The sequence below is a fragment of the Mobula hypostoma genome, chromosome 7 (genome assembly GCF_963921235.1).
Source record: "Mobula hypostoma chromosome 7, sMobHyp1.1, whole genome shotgun sequence".
NCBI lineage: Eukaryota > Metazoa > Chordata > Chondrichthyes > Myliobatiformes > Myliobatidae > Mobula > Mobula hypostoma.
In genome coordinates, this window is record NC_086103.1 from 161,531,332 (window position 1) to 161,550,866 (window position 19,535).

Here is a 19,535-nt window from a genome sequence, read left to right on the forward strand (position 1 = left end):
ACTGGAGAGAGAAATGCCAAAAAGAGAGTTAAACCAAGAAAACCGTTCATCCTTACTGCTTTGCAGTTCTGCCCTATCACCTGCAGTCATTGTTTTCTGTTTGCAACAATGAGCAGATCTTGCCATCTTTGTACACCGATGAGTGGCTGTGTTGGAGATATACCGCCGCTATTCTGTGTTTGCCAAAATAAAACACAATAATTCATTGCACTTAATGTTTTAAGGCAATGTAAATATTTCTTTAACAAGGTGTCTCAATTGTGCATTCATTTGTTTTGTTAATTGTTAAATTCACAACTTCAAGTACCTTGGATCATGGGTAACAAACAAGAAAATAGCAATTGACATCCGCCTTAGAACTCTCAGCTGCTACATTCTTCCTATATTGATGTGAGGCTGTGAGTCATGGACCATCACAAATGCAATGGAAAAAAGAATCAATGCAGCAGAGATGTGGTTCCTCAGAAGAATGCTATGCATATCATATGCGGACAGGATAACCAACGAAGAAGTTCTACAGAGAACAAAAACAAAACGTACATTACTTAAAAAAAAAATCAGAGAACAGCAATCAAAATTCTTTGGACACATCATGCAAAGAGAGACATTAGAACATTTAGTTACAACTGGAAAGCTGGAAGGAAAAAGAAGCAGAGGTAGACAGAGAATGAAAATGACAGATGGAATAACATCATGGTTAGAAACAGGGGAGGCAACAACTACAATTCGGAGGATCAGGGACCGTGATGGATGGAGAGACATGATCGCCCATGCCGAACGGCAAGGCACCTGAATGAGTGAATTGAACCCAAAGTTTCATAGTGAAAAGTGTTAGTTTTCTACCTGTACCTGCGCCTGCCCCACTGGATCTATCTACCCTGCATCCTCCTCACATGATTTCTCCTTGCACCTACCAGCTCCTGACTCATTCCTATCTCTCATCTCCTTATATTGGCTGTTGAAATGACCCAAAATGTAACCGACAACAGCTGACACCCTGACACCACCCCCCTCCCGGAAAAGAGTTAGTAACATCATGAAGGAACCTCCCCCCCGCCCCCACACCCTGCTCATGGATTGTTTATCCCATTGCCATCAGGGAGAAGGCTGTGTAGCATCCTTGCCAGGACCATCAGACTCAGAAACACACATTAAAAAATGCTGGTGGAACGCAGCAGGCCAGGCTCAGAAACAGTTACTTTCCCCCAAGCAGTAAGGCTAGTCAACACCCCTCCCCCCCACCACCACCACTACTTTATCAGAGTCACCTGATGTACAGTCTAATGTCACTTTATGGACATACAAATAATCTAGGTTATGAGAACACTCAGTCCTCGTTTATTGTCATTTAGAAATGCATACATGCATTAAGAAATGATACAATGTTTCTCCGGAGTGATAGCACATAAAACAAGACAGACCAAAGACTAATACTGACAAAACCACATAATTATAACATATAGTTACAGCAGTGCAAAGCAATACCATAATTTGATAAAGAACAGACCATAGACACAGTAAAAAAAAAGTTCTCAAAGTCCCGAGTCGATCGTCTCCCGAGTCCCCGATAGCAGGCGGCAAAAGGGAGAAGCTCCCTGCCATAAACCTCCAGGCACCGTCAACTTGCCGATACCTTGGAAGCAGCCGACCCTGAGTCCATCCGTCCGAAAACTCCGAGCTTCCGAGCAGCCTCTCCGATACACCCTCCTGAGTGCCATCCTCTGCCGAGCACCTTCAACCTCTCCCTGGCCACTGAAACACACAAAGCTGGGGATTTTGAGGCCTTCAGCTCCAGAGATTCCGGTTACTACACAGTAACAGCGGTACCAAAGCAGTCATTTCAGAAGTTTTCCAGATGTTCCACTGTGCTCTCACATCTGTCTCCATCAAATCAGAATTGTGCACAGTCCCCTACTTGACTTAACAGATATTCATCACCGAAGTGGCCGCGTGCGCTGTCGTTGCGCCGCTATCTTCTCCCCCCTCCCGGGAGGTTTTTGTACGTTATCTTATTTCTTTATATTTATTGTGTTTTTTTGGTGATGTATCGGATCTGGAGTAACAATTATTTTGTCACTTTTACACTTCTGTACTGGAATTGATATTACACAATCTTGAATTTTGAATCTATGCACTGCCAGTCTCAATGCATGGTCTGAACCCAAAACATTAACTATCCCTTGGTTTCCAGAGAAGCTGCCTGACTTGTTGAGTTCCTCTAGCAGTTGTATTTTGTTTTCTCCATGTGTTTGTTCTCAATCCCGTTCAAAAACAGATTTTTACTTATGGCTGTGAAAACTGATAAAAACCAAAAAAAAAAAGAAAGTAGTTACTAACTGCAGGTAATTTCAACTTTAAAATTCTGTTGGAGGAGATGAGAAGTTTCTCAAGTTATTTTTGCTCCTGAAAATTGAATCAGTTACTCAATTCTTAAAATACTTTCGTTTGCAGATTGTATGAATTGAGAGGAAGGTGCTTGTTCATGGCGTGTTTCCTTTTAAACAGGTATTCTTGATACAGCAATTGTAGAACGTGGAAGAAATGTTATCTCAGCCTCTAGGGATGGAACAGCAAGGTTATGGGACTGTGGCATGTCCACCTGTATTGCAGTTCTAACAGACTGTGAGACTCCAATTAATGGATGCTCAGTTGGGATTGCTGAAAACACATTGAATTTGGGTTCTCCTAAGCATCAAATAAGTAAGTAAACTTTTCAGATATACTTTTGCAAGTTCCCTTAAAGTTTGAGTTTATTTTGTAAATTATTGAAGTACAGAGGCCAGTAAAGTCCTTGTTTTAGTGTCCAGTTGCACATCAAACCATATAATAAGGCAAAGGTGAAGATGTAATAACTACTTCTGGAAAGCATTGATTTGGTTAGAGGAGAGATTATTAGTTTTAGGGTCGTAGAGAAGTACAGCACAAAAACAGGCCCATCTGGTCCATGCCAAAACGTTTAAACAACCTATTCCCATTGACCTGCACCTGGTCCATAGCGCTCCATATCCCTACTACCCATGTGCCTATCCAAATTTCTTTTAAATGTTGAAATTAAGCTCGCATGGACCAGGTGCTGGTAGCTCATTTCACACTCTCATGACCCTCTAAGTGAAGAAGTTTCCTCTCAAGTTCCCCTTAAACTTTTCACCTTTCACCCTTAAGCCATCACTTCTGGTTGTTGTCAGCCCAGCAGTAGAAAAAGCCTGTTTGCATTTACCCTATCTCTACCCCTCATAAATTTGTATACCTTTATCAAATCTCCTCTCAATCCTCTACGTTCTAAAGAATACAGTACTCTCCCATTCAATCTTTCCTTATAACTCAAGTCCTTCAGACCAGACAACATCCTTGTAAAATTTCTCTGCGCTCTTTCAACCTTATTTACATTTTTCCTGTAGGCGGGTGACCAAAGCAGCACACAATACTCAAATTAGGCCTCCCCAACGTCTTGTACAACTTCAACATAACATCCCATCTTCTGTACTCAGTACATTGATTTATGAAAACCATTGTGCCAAAAGCTTTCTTTACAACCCTACCTACCTGTGATGCCACTTTCAACAAATTTATGTACCTGTATTCCCAGATCCCTTTGTTCTATCACACTCCTCAGTGCCCTACCATTCACTGTGTATGATCTACCGTGGTTGGTCCTACCAAAGTGAAAAACCTCACACTTGTCTGCATTAAATTCCATCTGCCATTTTTCAGCCCATTTTCCAGCTGATGCAGATCCTTTTGCAAGCCATGATAGTTTTCTTCACTATTCACTATACCTCCAATCTTGGTGTCATCTGCAAATTTGCTGATCTAATTAACCACATGATCATCCAGATCATTGATATGTATGACAAACAACAAAGGACCCATCACTAATCCCTGCGGCGCACCGTTATTCACAGGCCTCCAGTGAGAGAGGCAATCCTCTACTACCAATTTCTGGCTTTTCCCACAAAGCCAATGTCTAATCCAATTTACTACCTCATCCTGGATGCCAAGCAATTGAACCCTCTTGATCAGCCTTCCGTGTGGGACCTTGTCAATTGCCTTATTAAGGTCCATGTAGACAATATCCATTGCCTTATCTTCATCCGCTTTCCTGCTGACTTCTTTAAAAGATTTGTTAGACATGACCTACCACGCATGAAGCCATGCTAACTATCCTTAATCAGTCCGTATCTATCCAAATATTTATACCTTCCAACAACTTTCCCACAACTGTTGTCAGACTCACTAGCCTATAATTTCTTGGTTTCTGTTTAGAGCCTTTTTTTAAACAGTGGAACAACACTGGATATCCTCCAATCCTCTGGTACTTCTCCTGTCACTAAGGATGTTTTAAATATCTCTACTAAGGCCCTGGCAATTTCTACAAGCCTCCTGTAGGATCTGAGGGAACACCTTGTCAGGTCTAGGGGACTTATCCACACTGATTTGACTCAGGGTAGCCAACACCTCCTCCTCTGTAATCTGTAGAGGGTCCATGAAGTTGATGTCGCTTTGCTTCACCTGTATAAACTCTGCATTCATCTCCCGAGTAAATACAGATTCAAAGAATGCATTTAAGATCTCCCCTATCTGTTTTGGCTCCACACTTGGATTACCATTCTGGTCTTCCAGAGAACCAATTTTGCCCCATGCAATCCTTTTGCTCTTAACATACCTGTAGAATTCTTTAGGATTCTCTTTCACCTTGTCTGCTAGAGCAGCTTCATGCCTTCTTAATTTATTTCTTATGTTCTCTTGTACTTCTTATACTCCATAAGCACCTCATTTGTTCCTACTTGCCTATCCCTGCTACGCACCTCCTTTTTCCTCTTTACCAGGGCCTCAATATCTCCTGAAAACCAAGGTTCCCTACATTTGTTATCTTTACCTTTTATTCTGACGAGCACATACAAGCTTTATACTCTCAAAATTTCATTTTTGAAGGCCTCTCGCTTTCCAAGTACACCTTTGCCAGAAGACAGCCTGTCCCAATCCACACTTGCCAGATAATTTCTGATACCAGCTTTTACTAACTAATAAATCATACTTTTCTGAGCTGAACCAAAATTCATTAAGACTGTAGCATGGCTATCATCAGTGCAATGGAAGATTTAGTATTGTAAAGATTAGAATTACATTACTTGCCTTCAACTGGTTTGATGTTAACTCTCAAACTCCTTACCCCATAGTCTCCCTTCCATCACCCCACCCCTCCTCTTCTCCATCTCTTCTTTCATCGCCCACCTGCTAACCACCCTCTTTTCCTACCACCTTGTTGGTAAGTTGATGGAAAAGATCCTGAGAGGCGGGATTTATAAACATTTGGAGAAGCATAATATGGTTAGGAAAAGTCAGCATGCCTTTGTCAAAGGCAGGCCCTGCCTTATGAGCTTGATTGGACTTTTTGAGGATGTGGCTAAACACATTGATGAAGGTAGAGCAGTAGATGTAATGTATATGGATTTCAGCAAGGCATTTGATAAGGTACCCAGTGCAAGGCTTATTGAGAAAGTAAAGAGGCATGGGATCCAAGGGTACATTGCTTTGTGGATCCAGAATTGGCTTGCCCACAGAAGACAAAGAGTGGTTGTAGACGGGTCATATTCTGCATGGAGGTCTGTGACCAGTGGTGTGCCTCAGGGATCTGTTCTGGGACACCTTCCCTTTGTGATTTTTATAAATGCCCTGGATGAGGAAGTGGAGGGAATGGTTAGTAAATTTGCTGCTGACACAAAGGTTGGGGGAGTTGTGGATAGTGTGGAAGGCTGTCAGAGGTTACAGTGGGACATCAATGGGATGCAAAACTGGGCTGAGAAGTGGCAGAACACAGATAAGTGTGAGGTGGCTCATTTTGGTAGGTCAAATATGATGGCAGAATATAGTATTAATGGTAAGACTCTTGGCAGTGTGGAGGATCAGAGGGATCTTGGGGTCCGAGTCCATAGGACACTCAAAGCTGCTACACAGGTTAACTCTGTGGTTAAGAAGGCATACGGTGTATTGGCCTTCATCAACCGTGGGATTGCGTTCACGAGCCGAGAGGTAATGTTACAGCTGCATAGGACCCTGGTCAGTCCCCACTTGGAGTACTGTGCTCAGTTCTGGTCACCTCACTACAGGAAGGATGTGGAAACTATATAAAGGTTGCAGAGGAGATTTACAGGAATATTGCCTGGATTGGGGAGCATGCCTTATGAGAGTAGATTGAGTGAGCTTTGCCTTTTCTCCTTAGAGCAATGGCGGATGAGAGGTGCCCTGATAGGGGTGTATAAGCTGATAAGCATTGATCATGTGGATAGTCAGAGGCTTTTTCCCAGGGTTGAAATGGCTAACATGAGAGGGCACAGTTTTAAGATGCTTGGAAGTAGGTACAGAGGAGATGTCAGGGGTAAACTTTTTATTCAGAGAGTGATGAGTGGTATGGAATGGGCTGCTGGCGTCGGTGGTGGAGGTAGATATGATAGGATCTTTTAAGAGTCTCCTGGATAGGTATATGAAGCTTAGAAAAATAGAGGGGTATAAGTAACCCTAGGTAATTTCTAAAGTAAGTACATGTTCAGCATAGCATTGTTAGCCAAAAGGCCTGTATTGTGCTGTAGGTTTTCTATGTGTTCTCCCCTCCCACTCCCCTTTCTTTATTTCCTTCTATTAAGAAACACATATGTAACTAGACAGTGGCACTACTTATTGACTGCCTTGGCTCACAACCATTTTCAAATAACTATTCCTTTGAAGCATCTTGTAGTTATACTGTAATCTAAATACGTACAGGTTGTTGTGCTTCATCAAACTCTTCTCATATGTCAGCCTTGCTATACTGGCAGTCTAGTGAAACTTTGCTGCAATTCCCCTCCATACCATGAACATCCTTCTTCAGACCAGACCAAAATTGCATCCAATACTCAAGATTGGTCTCACTAGGACCTTGTATAATTGCAGTAATACACCCATATTCCTATATGCTGTATATCTGCTTACCATGAAGGTCAAAATATCTTAACTGTCTGCTGCACCTTCATACCTACTTTCAGGAGCTTGGGTAGTCTCACTACACCTTTCCCTTTCCCAGTCAGTTGTCATTCAGATAATAGTCTGCTTTCCTGTTTTTTAAGTACCAAAGTGAATAACCTGATTTATCCTTAAAATATTGCATCTGCTATATATATATGCCTACTCACTTAACTTGGCCAAATCATACTGGAACTTGTTTGCATTCCCACCAAGCTTTGTGTTACTTGCAAGCTTAACTAAATTATATCTAATTCCCTCTTCAAAACCAAAATTACGTATTGTGAATGCCTGTTATCCTAGTACTTATCACTGTGGTACTTGTGTATCCTACAAGCCTGAAACTTTGAAAAAGACCCATTTATTTCTTCTTTGTTTCATGTCCACCATACAATTCTCTGTTCATGTTAGCACCCTACTCCCATCCTTTGTGCTTTAATTTATATGGTAATCTTTTATTAGGGCCTTATTGAAAGGCTTCTGAAAGTTCATATACATCATATTTTGCATCAGTCTTCACTGAGGAAGACAGCAGGATACCGGACACTCAAGGGTGGCAGGGAAGAGAAGTGTGCGCAGTCACAATTATGACAGAGAAAGTACTCAGGAAGCTGAATAGGCTAAAGGTCGATAAAGCTCCTGGACCAGATGGAATGCACCCTCGTGATCTGAAGGAAGTAGCTGTGGAGATTGCGGAGGCATTAGCGATGATCTTTCAAAAGTCGATAGATTCTGGCATGGTTCTGGAAGACTGGAAGATTGCAAATGTCACTCCGCTATTTAAGAAGGGGTCAAGGAAGTAAAAAGGAAATTATAGACCTGTTAGCTTGACGTCGGTGGTTGGGAAGTTGTTGGAGTCGATTGTCAAGGATGAGGTTACAGAGTACCTGGAAGCATATGACAAGATAGGCAGAACTCAGCATGGATTCCTTAAAGGAAAATCCTGCCTGACAAACCTATTACAATTTTTTGAGGAAATTACCAGTAGGCTAGACAAGGGAGATGCAGTGGATGTTGTATATTTGGATTTTCAGAAGGCGTTTGACAAGGTGCCACACATGAGGCTACTTAACAAGATAAGAGCCCATGGAATTACGGGAAAGTTACATACGTGGATAGAGCATTGGCTGATTGGCAGGAAACAGAGAGTGGGAATAAAGGGATCCTATTCTGGTTGGCTGCCGGTTACCAGTGGTGTTCCACAGGGATCAGTGTTGGGGCCGCTTCTTTTTACATTGTACATCAATGATCTGGATTATGGAATAGATGGCTTTGTGGCTAGGTTTGCTGACGATACGAAGATAGGTGGAGGGGCCGGTAGTGCTGAGGAAACGGAGAGTCTGCAGAGAGACTTGGATAGATTGGAAGAATGGGCAGAGAAGTGGCAAATGAAGTACAATGTTGGAAAGTGTATGGTTATGCACTTTGGCAGAAAAAATAAACGGGCGGACTATTGTTTAAATGGGGAAAGAATTCAAAGTTCTGAGATGCAGTGGGACTTGGGAGTTCTCGTACAGGATTCCCTTAAAGTTAACCTCCAGGTTGAGTCAGTAGTGAAGAAGGTGAATGCAATGTTGGCATTCATTTCTAGAGGAATAGAGTATAGGAGCAGGGATGTGATGTTGAGGCTCTATAAGGCGCTGGTGAGACCTCACTTGGAGTACTGTGGGCAGTTTTGGTCTCCTTATTTAAGAAAGGATGTGCTGACGTTGGAGAGGGTACAGAGAAGATTCACTAGAATGATTCCAGGAATGACAGGGTTAACATATGAGGAACGTTTGTCCGCTCTTGGACTGTATTCCTTGGAGTTTAGAAGAATGAGGGGAGACCTCATAGAAACATTTCGAATGTTAAAAGGCATGGACAGAGTGGATGTGGCAAAGTTGTTTCCCATGATGAGGGAGTCTAGTATGAGAGGGCATGACTTCAGGATTGAAGGGCGCCCTTTCAGAACAGAAATGCGAAGAAATGTTTTTGGTCAGAGGGTGGTGAATCTATGGAATTTGTTGCCACGGGCAGCAGTGGAGGCCAAGTCATTGGGCGTATTTAAAGCAGAGATTGATAGGTATCTGAGTAGCCAGGGCATCAAAGGTTATGGTGAGAAGGCGGGGCAGTGGGACTAAATAGGATAAAATGGATCAGCTCATGATAAAATGGCGGAGCAGACTCGATGGGCCGAATGGCCTACTTCTGCTCCTTTGTCTTATGGTCTTATGGTCTTGTCTTATATTCACTTGTTCTCCCTCCACCATTCTGTTAGTTACAATCTCAAAAACTTCCAAAAAAATTGTTAAGCACAGTTTCCCTTTCATAAATCCATTTTGACTTTGATGCTATCACTGTTTTATAAGTTCTCTCCTATTATTTCTTTATTATGGACTCTATTTCCTGTTACTAATGTCAAACTAATTGGCCTATTGCTCCTCTTAGCCTCCTTTTCATAGTGGAGTTACATTAGCTACCCTCCAGTTCCTTCGAACTCTTCCAAAGTGTATAAAGCTATGGAAAATGACCAGCAGTGCATCGTCCCTCTCACAAAATACTATGTCCCCCATTGTTTCTGGAGATCGTTTATGTTTGTTATAAAGAGAATGCTATAAAGTCAGACAGCACTGAATCATAGTGAGAAATTTTAAACAAAAAATCTCTAACATTTATATTAATTAGATGCACTTATGTTCAATGTAATATTCCCCTGCAGCACTTTTTTTTTAATAGATTGTGTTCTTACCAGGTGAACGTGAAATAGGAACTGAGGGAAAATTGTTACTTCTAGCTCGTGAAGATAGAAAACTGCAAAGCATTGGACTGCTCAGCAGAGAACCAGTAAGTGTATTTTATTGTTTTCAGTTATGATATTCTTATCTTGAAATGTCGTAATTGCAGGAACTACCAGCTAATTTACACACAGTAACTACCAGGAGAGAGCGGCCCAGGTAGAGGGTTCATAAATTTACTACCAGTGGTGAAACACAGGAAGGGGAAAAGTGCAGAAAGTGGAATTTTTAGGAGGTGATGGGATAACAATGGAGGGATTTAACAGCAAAGATGAAGATTTCAAATGTACTATGCCTTGGGAGCAGGAATCAAAATACATCCTTAGAAATCTGAATGGTAAGTCAATGTTGAACAGGATACATGCACAGAAACAGACTTGAAATGAAAGTAGCATTATTGTAGAGATGGAGTTCTGTGATTTTGCCAGTCATTAGGATGCAGGGTTAAAATCCAACTTCTCCCAATCAACAAAAAAATGAAGATCACCAATGGCAGCACAAAGAGAAATTTGTTACTATTCCTGGACAGGCAATGTTACTGAAGAAAGTGAATAAAATGGATCCTTTGGTGAAAATGTGATAGCGAACAGACAAGCCATTACTGGCAAAAGCACTCAAAAAGTGTCAAAGAAAGCATGCATGGGCTGTCCTGTGGAGCTGAACAATGGAGACTAGGAAGGAGAATGGTGCTATTAATCACATCAAATGCAGATTAGATGAGTGATTTAAGCTCCAAATCACAAAAATGATTAGCAGCGGTCTTTAATGTCATTTGGTTAGAATTTTCTTGGTGCTATGAGAAGGATGAAAGGTCTTCTGTGGATTTCAGCAGAAGTGGGCAGGGAGCTGAAAAGAAAAGAAGGATACATGCAGGATGAAATGAAATGTAAACACGAGATTCTGTGGATGCTGGAAATCCAGAGGAACAAACACAAATGCTGTAGGAACTCACCAAATCGGGTAGTATCTGTGGCTAGGAATAAACAGTCAACATTTTGTGCTGAGACCCTTCATCAGGACTGTTCTGTTCAGGGCCCAAAGCGTCGAATGTTTGTTCCTCTCCATAGACACTGAAAGAAATGTGACTGTTTCAGATGGGTAAATATACCATTTTCTGAAGTAAGTGGTTCTATGAATGGTGTTGCAAAATATGATAGATTCATGGTTGCCATTACCAGTTACAGCTTCTTATTCCAAATTTATTTAATACGTGGGAAGCAGAACTGAATGGTCAACAATTGATTAAAAAAAGGAAAAGAGAGGGGGGAGAAAGATATTTTGCTTTTTGTGCAACAGTTTCATAATGTTGAAAATGGCTTTGCTTTTAAACTGATGCTGGGTGCCATAGTAACATTTATTCTCTAGGCATTTTTTTTTAAATCTGAGAGTAGTGGCTCAAAGTGTTAATAATTTTTGTTAATAATTGTGATTTAAAAAAATGCAGAAAGATCTGATGTCATTCTTTATGTTGAATTTCCAGATATTTATGTTTGAGGGATCCGATGCCTTCAACTGTTGTACTTTCTTTTCAAGTACCTATGTCCTTGCAGGCACACACGATGGTAACATTTATCAACTGGATATCCGAAATACAAGGTAAGTAAACTGCACAACACCACAGTAAGTTAAACTGGTGTTTGATCTATGGTTCCCTTTCATTAGCTTCAAATTCTTTATTGTTAATTACAGTAAATCACAAAGTGTGCATGAAAAGTCACAATCCTTTTTGTATTATTTTTTATACAATTGCCTGTATAATCTGAAAATATCAAGAAAGCTATCTGCAATTAAATAAAATGCAGAATGCTCTTCTATAAGAAAATGTTGCCAACTAAAAAACACCCACTAGAAGGACTGGTCAAACACATACTAAGAGAATTTTAAAGATGAAACTAAATCAGATGTGCAGTTCCAATAGTACCACAAACACAAGAGAAAATCTGCAGAAGCTGGAAATCCAGAGTAACACACACAAAACACTGGAGGAACTCAGCAGGTCAGGCAGCATCTGTGGAAATAAACAAACAGTGGATGTTTCAGGCTGAGATCCATCATCACGGCTGGAAAGGAAGGGGGATGTAGCCAGAGTAAGGAAGTGGGGGAAGGGGAAGGAGTGTGAGCTGGAAGGTGAGGGAGAAGGTGGGTGGGTGGGAGAGGGAGGAGGAAGTAAAAAGGGAAGTGGTAGGTGGAAGGGGTAAAGGGCTGAAGAAAAATAATCTGATAGGAGAGGAGAAGGAAGTGGATCATGGGAGAACGAGAAGGAAGATGGGCACCAGAGGGGAGTTATAGACAGGTAAGGAGAAGAGAAGGGAATTGAAAAAAAGTACTACAGCATCTGATGCAATATGGAGAAGAGTGATGTGGTTTAAAAAAACTGAACGTAATGCAGAAAAAGTAAATAAAGAGTGATTATGACAGGAGCTTTACTCCATTGCAGAGCAAAGATAAAGAACTACCAAGCAATGACATGGATCTGGAGAGCAGAGAGTTGAAGGAGAGTTGTGTGAACAACCACATTAAATGCTGCAAAGAAAGTGGGTTAAAGCTCCAGATCACTGTATGAGTAGTACAGTAGTATCATTCAGTCTCTTTAACTATCCTGAGAGATGTGAGAAAAATGAAAAGTGAACTGTGAATTGCAGTGGAGATGGATCTGGAGTTGGAAAGGTTGCAATCAGGACAGATAAAATGAGAGTGTGATTATTTTTCAGGGATAACTTTATGAATTGGATGAAGAGAGGAACAGTTCCCAAAGAAATGAGAGATAATATAAACCTTTTTGAACAACGGGGCTCAGAAATGGAATTTAGCAAAAATTTAAATGTGTAACTTTATATACAAAAAAAAATTGCTAGAATATGCCACATTGTCCTGATCTATGTTTAGTTTGCATTTTAGCTTTCAATTTACTTTGTCTTTACAGAACACCCGTACAGGTTATCCATCGATCAGGTGCTCCAGTCCTTTCCTTGTTGCCCTGTAGAGAAGGCTTTATGGCTAGCCACAGTAAGGCTACATTTGTTTCTCTAAATACATTGTATGGGAGTATGGTGTTTAACTTATTGGTCTGGTATCCAGTAACTTAATGACCTGGAGATGCCAGCTGGAGAATTTAAACATAGAGCATAGAATATTACAGCACTGGTCAGCCATTCAGCCCACAATGTTGTGTTGAGTTTTGATGCCAACATTACTGAATCTCCCCCTTCCGTTTATCATCTATTTCATTCAGCCTCTTAAACTCCACCAGGATGCCTGATTCCACTACTACCTGTGGTAACCTTCTAGGCATCTACCATTCTCTGTGTACAAGAAACAAAACTCGTCCCTCATGCCTCCTGTAAATTTACCCCCTTCCCCCGGCTGTAAAAACGTGTCCTCTGGTGTTTGATATTTCTACTCTGGATAAAAGATTCCGACTGTCTACCCTATCAATAGCCTTAAAAAAGTTAAAACCTTCATCTGGTCATGCCTGAGCCTCTGATGCTTTGAAGGAGAACAAGCTAAGTTTGTCGAAGCTTTCCTTTTAAGCTGATACCCTCTAAACCAGGCAGCATCAGGTAAACCTATCCGCATCCTTTCTGTAATGGGGCGGCCAGAACTGCACACAATTCAACAGGTGCAATCCGACTAAAGTGTTATAGAGCTACAATATGACTTCCTTACTCTTACACTTAACGCCCCCACCAACACAGGCGAAGTTCAAAGAACATGTATGTCACCATATACAACCCTGAGTTTCATTTTCTTGCAGGCATTCACAGTAAATACGTGAAAAATGCAATAGAATCAATGAAAAACTGCACCTAGGACAGGGGTCCCCAACCTCTTTTGCACTGCGGATATATGGATAATATTGACAATATTCTTGCGGACCAGCCGACCCGGGGGCGGGGGGGGGCGGTGGTAGGGTTGCCAACGGACAAGAGTAGCAGTCAAATACGTTGTGTTTACCCCAGAAAGACTACAATGACCATGAAGCCTTGTGCGGGCACCTGTGTACGCATGCGCAACTGGTGCATGCGTGTACCTGACGATTTTTATCTAAAAATCGTTTTTGGCGATTCTGTTCAGGGGGGGCTGTTAATCACGAACGGACTATAGGTGATATGTGTCTAATACAATCAATTTCGTTTCTAAAAGGGTTTTTCCAACGAATTTAATATTAAACACAGCGCATATTTTCCTCGCATGAATATAGTGATAAGTCAATTATCAGGGGAGGACAGGGGCTTGAAGTAAGTGTTGAATGAACTTCCAGCAGAAGTGGTAGAGGCAGGTTCGATATTATCATTTAAAGAAAAATTGGATAGGTATTTGGACAGGAAAGGAATGGAGGGTTGTGGGCTGAGTGCGGGTCGGTGGGACTATGTGAGAGTAGCGTTCGGCACGGACTAGCAGGGCAGAGATGGCCCGTTTCCGTGCTGTAATTGCTTTATGGTTATGTAAGTCACTTATAATCAATAGCATCATAACATTTTAAGTAACCTTTGGATATTAAGCACACAGCACATATTTTCCCTGTATGAACATATAAAATCATTGCAACGCACCAATATCGTTGAATCAGTGGGAGCCCTGGGCTTGTTTCCCTGCAACAAGACGGTCCTATCGAAGGGTGATGGGAGACAGCGATACTCGAAGGGGGTTCCTGATGTCCAGTCTATTCCGCAATTTAGTTTTCGTTGCATTCATTGCAGAAAACTCCACTTCGCAGCAAAATGTTGGAAATGGAAGCAACGTTCTCAGTGCTTTCGTGGCTACCTATGATATTTAGCCTTGACTTTGATCCAGAATGCCGGCAGAGATGTTATGTCAAACATACTTTTCAGCCCGTCGTCATTTGCAAGCTTGAGGAGTTGGTCTCCTTCCTGCACTGACATGGATGACGTGCGGCTAATGACCGCGCGTGCGTTCAAAATCAACAGTGGCCGTGACAGGGAATGAAGAAAGGTGCAGCTGACTCATATCGCTAAATCATATCGTTTCCTCGCGGCCCAGTAGCGCATGCTTTGCGGCCCGGTACCGGTCCGCAGCCCGGTGGTTGGGGACCGCTGACCTAGGAGGATGGACAAACAACCAATGTTCAAAAGACAATAAGCTGTGCAAGTATAAAAAGAAAATAATAAAAAGAGAAATAATAAATAAATATTAAAAACATGAGATGAAAAGTCCTTGAAGGGGAGTCTTTGTGGGAACATTTCATTGAAGGGGGGAGTGAAGTTGAGTGAAATTATCCCCTCTGGTTCAAGAACCTGATGGGTGAAGGATAATAACTAAACCCCGGTTTCCTTGGGCTGTGTACGCCTAGGGAATACACACTCCGGTCCCACCACATCTGTGAGATCAGGATGGTTCTCCTCCCCAAACCCTGGTTTGTGTGAATGCTATGTAATTTGCTATGCTGTTACAACTTGGTGCCAAGAAATAACAGACAGCACATGGCGTACGATTAAAGGAATTATATTTATAAATGCTAACTTAACTCAAGGGTTGGTAAAGAAAAAAACATAAAGGGCCCATTATAATTAAATTGTCAAGTGTGCACCAGTTGGAGCTCAACTCTTCCAAAAGTCATATTCACCGAATCTCAGTAGACCTCCACACCTTGCTCCATCAAATCACAGTCCCCCACTGGGTTGAATCCTACAACTGGTTCTCTCCAGCATCTTCTCTCTTCATCTCCTGCCAAACAAAGACCCCAGCTCACACCGGAGTCAGGCACACAAAAAGAAAACTCGCTCCCCTAATTGGATGGCTCACATTCCAAAGCACCTGTTATCTCTAACCATAACCCAAACTCTGCTTCTACAGAAAGACCATTACGTTAGCAGTGAAACCTTTATCAGGGCGTTACACTAAAGTCTGTGTAGATAATATCCACAGCTTTACTCTCATCAAGCTCCTTTGTCATCCCTTAAAAAAACTCGGTCAAGTTTGTTAAGGCATGACCTGCCCTGCACAAAGCTATGCAGACTGTCCCTAAGGAAGCTGTGTCTTCCCAAATGTGCATAAATACCATCCTTGAGTTTCTTCTCCAAGAGCTTCCTTTTCACTGATGTGAGGCTCACAGGGTTATCTAGGTAATTATTAGCCAATTTCCTTTTTTGAACAAAGATGAAACATTTGCTACTTGCCAGTCCTTTGGAACCTTACTTGCTACAAGTGAAGTCACAAAGATCTTTGTACAAGTCCCAGTAATGTCCCAACTTCTTCATTTAGTATTCTGGGATTTATGCCATCAGGCCCTGGGGACTTAAGACCATAAGATACAGGAACAGAATTTGGCTGATAAAGTCTACTCTGCCATTTCATCATGGCTGATTCAATTTTCCTCTCAGCCCCAATCTCCTGCCTTCTCTCCATATCCCTAATGCCCTGAAAAATCAAGAATCTATCAACCTCTGCCTTAAGACTTGGCCTCCACAGCTGCCTGTGACAACAAATTCCACAGATTCACCATTCTCTGGCTAAAGAAATTCCTCCTCAGGAATTCAGGAATTCCATACCTGAACTCTGATTAGCTGTCCTTAAATAGCTCCCACATGTCAGACATGAACTTGTCCAACAGTACCTGCTCCAATCAATGGCTCTTAGCTCCTACCTTGTCCTGTCCTATTTTGTCCCAATTTAAAATCTTCCTGCAAGATTTGATTTTATTCTTATAACCATCTTATGACATAATGAGTTGTGGACACTATTCCCAAAATGTTCACCTACCTAAGCTGAAGTAAATAAATAATAAACTATTACGAGTAATGGTGACCGTGAAGCTACCAGGCTGTTGTTAAAAACCTTCCTGGTTCACTGGTCCCATTGATGTGGAACCTGCTGCCCCTACCTAGAGTGGTCTGTTTGTGATCCCAGAACCATCAAGGTGGTTGACTGTTAGCTACCCTGTGAAATTATTTACTCAGCCACTCAACTGAAGTGACATGAGGAATTGACAATAAATGCTGGTGTTGCTAATGACATCCATATTGCACCAAATGTTAAACTGCTCATTAATCCATCATTCATGTTTTGCCTTTCAAAAGATCATGGCTGAATTACCATTTTGTCTCAGTTCACTATGTTTTCTGATTTTCGTAATCTGTGATTCCCCGAAGTCCAAAAATCTATTTATTACAGAAAAACACAGTGACTTTAGTCATTTCACTGGAGAAAACTTCATGCATTCTGCTTCTTGGGAAATCATAATAAAACTGTAGAAATTGGGGGGGGCGGGGGAAAGACAAGTGTGATCTTCCAGGATTCATATATATTCAATATATTTTTGCTGAGGACTGAAATTTTGTGCAGTTAGTCTTACACCCATGCAAACCCTCTCAACTTCTAAAGTTTATTGACACTCAATTATTAGACTTAATTCATTTTTTAAAAATTGCTTAGGTGAAATGTCAGAATATTCCGTGCAACAGGGAATCTGTGCCCCAGACAGAAATTAGCATATTTAATGGAGAAAACAAATTTTCACGAGAATTGGAATTAAAATATTTTTTGCAAACAAGAGAAAATCTGCAGATGCTGGAAATCCAAGCAACACACATCAAATGCTGGAAGAACTCAGCAGGCCAGGCAGCATCTATGGAAAAGAGTAAACTGTTGATGTTTCAGACTGAGACCCTTTATCAGGACTCATGAAGGGTCTCGACCCAAAACATCGACTGTACTCTTTTCCATAGATGCTGCGTGGCTTGCTAAGTTCCTCCAGCATTTGGTGTGTGTCGAAATATTTTTACTTTGTTTAGAAGAAAATGGGTTCATAGTAATCAGTGAGTTCTGCTGAAACTGTTGCAGACCTAAACTACAGGCAAATATTTGAAAATAACTCATTTAAAACTGCCTTATTCTTTCAGGTGATGGAAGTTGTTACATTATTCAGCAGGATCAAGATTATGTCATTGAATTTACAGGGCCTGACTGTGACCCCATATATCAGGTAACTAAAGTAATGGTGGCTTATCGTGTTTGGCTGTGCTTAGTTGTTGTAGGCTTGAATATCATAAAAAATTAATTTGTGAGCTAGATTTTCCATTCATGATTATGAATGGTTGGAAAATGTAATCAGTTGAATCCCACACTGTAATCAATAATATATCACTTTATGCACAGCATTAAGAATTATAAATGTCTCAGAAGTTCTTGTTTACACAAAAATTTGTGCTAGAACGTTTTCCATTTGCTGACCCATTGCTCAGTGCCCTAACCTGTATTCATCTCATTTCAGGTTGTTGTGAGGGAAAAGTTTGCCTACACATGCTCCAGGGACAGTGTTGTTCGGAAGTACCAACTACAGAATTTCTGAACTCTTTAAAGCATTGTTCGTGGGAGAGTGCAGTAGATAACTGCAGTCTCACTTAGTCTTTCATCTACTGTTTTTATGGAACAAAACTTCTTTTTAGTTAAAAACAATTCAGAGCTTAGCTCTGTAGATTATAATACAGTCTCTGTGATTTGCTGTATATTGCTTGCATCAGCAAATAGAAGACAAATTACACAGAAAAAAAAATGAAGCAGCTGCTTTGTGGTAATTACATTGCATTATTTAGTGTGATTTTTAATCGTATGATAAAATCATATTATAGTCTCTATTAAATTGAGTTCTTTGAATACGCAATGGAGTTTCGTTCAATGCAGTTTGAGAAAAGTACCTAAGACAATAAACACACTTTTGTTTCCACTTCTTTAAAAAATAATTTCTTGTCATGCTAAAATTTTAAGTTGGCTAGGATTGCTTTTATACACTTCTCGGTATTTTTAATTTTGACCTGTGATTATGTCTTGCGGATCACCCATAATTTGCTGATTATACAAGCAATTCCCCAATCCTCTTATAGCTTTAGACATTTCAGATAAATGCAGGCAGCACGATAGCATACTGGTTAGTGTAACGCTATTACAGTGTCAGCAACCCGGGTTCAATTCTGCCAATGTCTGTAAGGAGTTCGTAATGTTCTCCCCATGACCACGTGTTTCTTCCAGGTACTCTGGTTTCCTCCCACATTTCAAAGACATACAGGTTAGTAGGTTAATTGGTTACATGGGTGTAATTGGGCAGTGTGAGCTCATTTGGCAAGAAAGACCTGTCACAGTACTGTATCTCTAAATAAAAAACAATAATAAAATGAATTCTGGTTTTCTTCATGGCCAGCAGTATAGGAAACAGGAATGTGTTATGTGCCTTGCCTTTCCCTGTTGGACAGTGCACAGCATTTACAAACGTTTGTACAAAATGCATTGCAGGTCATCTCAAAAGGGTTCTTCAGGGCATCTCTCAAACCTGTGACATCTGTTAACTGAAAGAACCAGGGTGGCAGTTCCACGGGAACCTTATCACTGCATGTTCCCCTTCAAGTTTCCCCTTGAAAGGGCTAGATAGAGTGGACTCGGAGAGGATGTTTCCATTAGTGGAAACATCTATACCGTCCAGGACCAGAGGGTACTGCCTCAAAATAAAAGGACATCCCTTCAGAACAGCAATGAGGAGGAATTTCTATCATCAGAGGATGGGGAATCTGTGGAATTCATTGCCATAAATGGCTGTGGAGGGCAAGTCATTGGGTATATTTAAAGCAGAGGTTGAAGTGTACTTGATTAGTAAGGGTATCAGAGGATATGGAGAGAAGGCAGGAGAAAAGGGTTAAGAGGGATAATAAATCAGAAATGATCAAATGGTGGAGCAGACTCAATGGACCAAATAGCCGAATGCAGCTCCTATGTTTTACGGTCTATGGTCTAGGTTGTATGCTGTGGACTTGA

At 41.1% G+C, this 19,535-nt stretch overlaps 1 protein-coding gene across 1 annotated transcript in view; it reads left to right on the plus strand.

Moving 5' to 3' along the window:
* Positions 1-18,884, plus strand: part of LOC134349709 (proteasomal ATPase-associated factor 1-like) — a 33,142-nt gene extending 14,258 nt beyond the window's left edge. The window contains exons 7-12 of the mRNA XM_063054444.1: positions 2,506-2,700; positions 9,731-9,822; positions 11,254-11,369; positions 12,697-12,779; positions 17,633-17,715; positions 18,004-18,884. Of these exons, the coding sequence (XP_062910514.1) occupies positions 2,506-2,700; positions 9,731-9,822; positions 11,254-11,369; positions 12,697-12,779; positions 17,633-17,715; positions 18,004-18,081 (647 nt within the window). The 3' untranslated portion in view covers positions 18,082-18,884. The remainder of the gene's footprint in view (positions 1-2,505; positions 2,701-9,730; positions 9,823-11,253; positions 11,370-12,696; positions 12,780-17,632; positions 17,716-18,003) is intronic.
* The last annotated feature ends 651 nt before the right edge of the window (positions 18,885-19,535 follow it).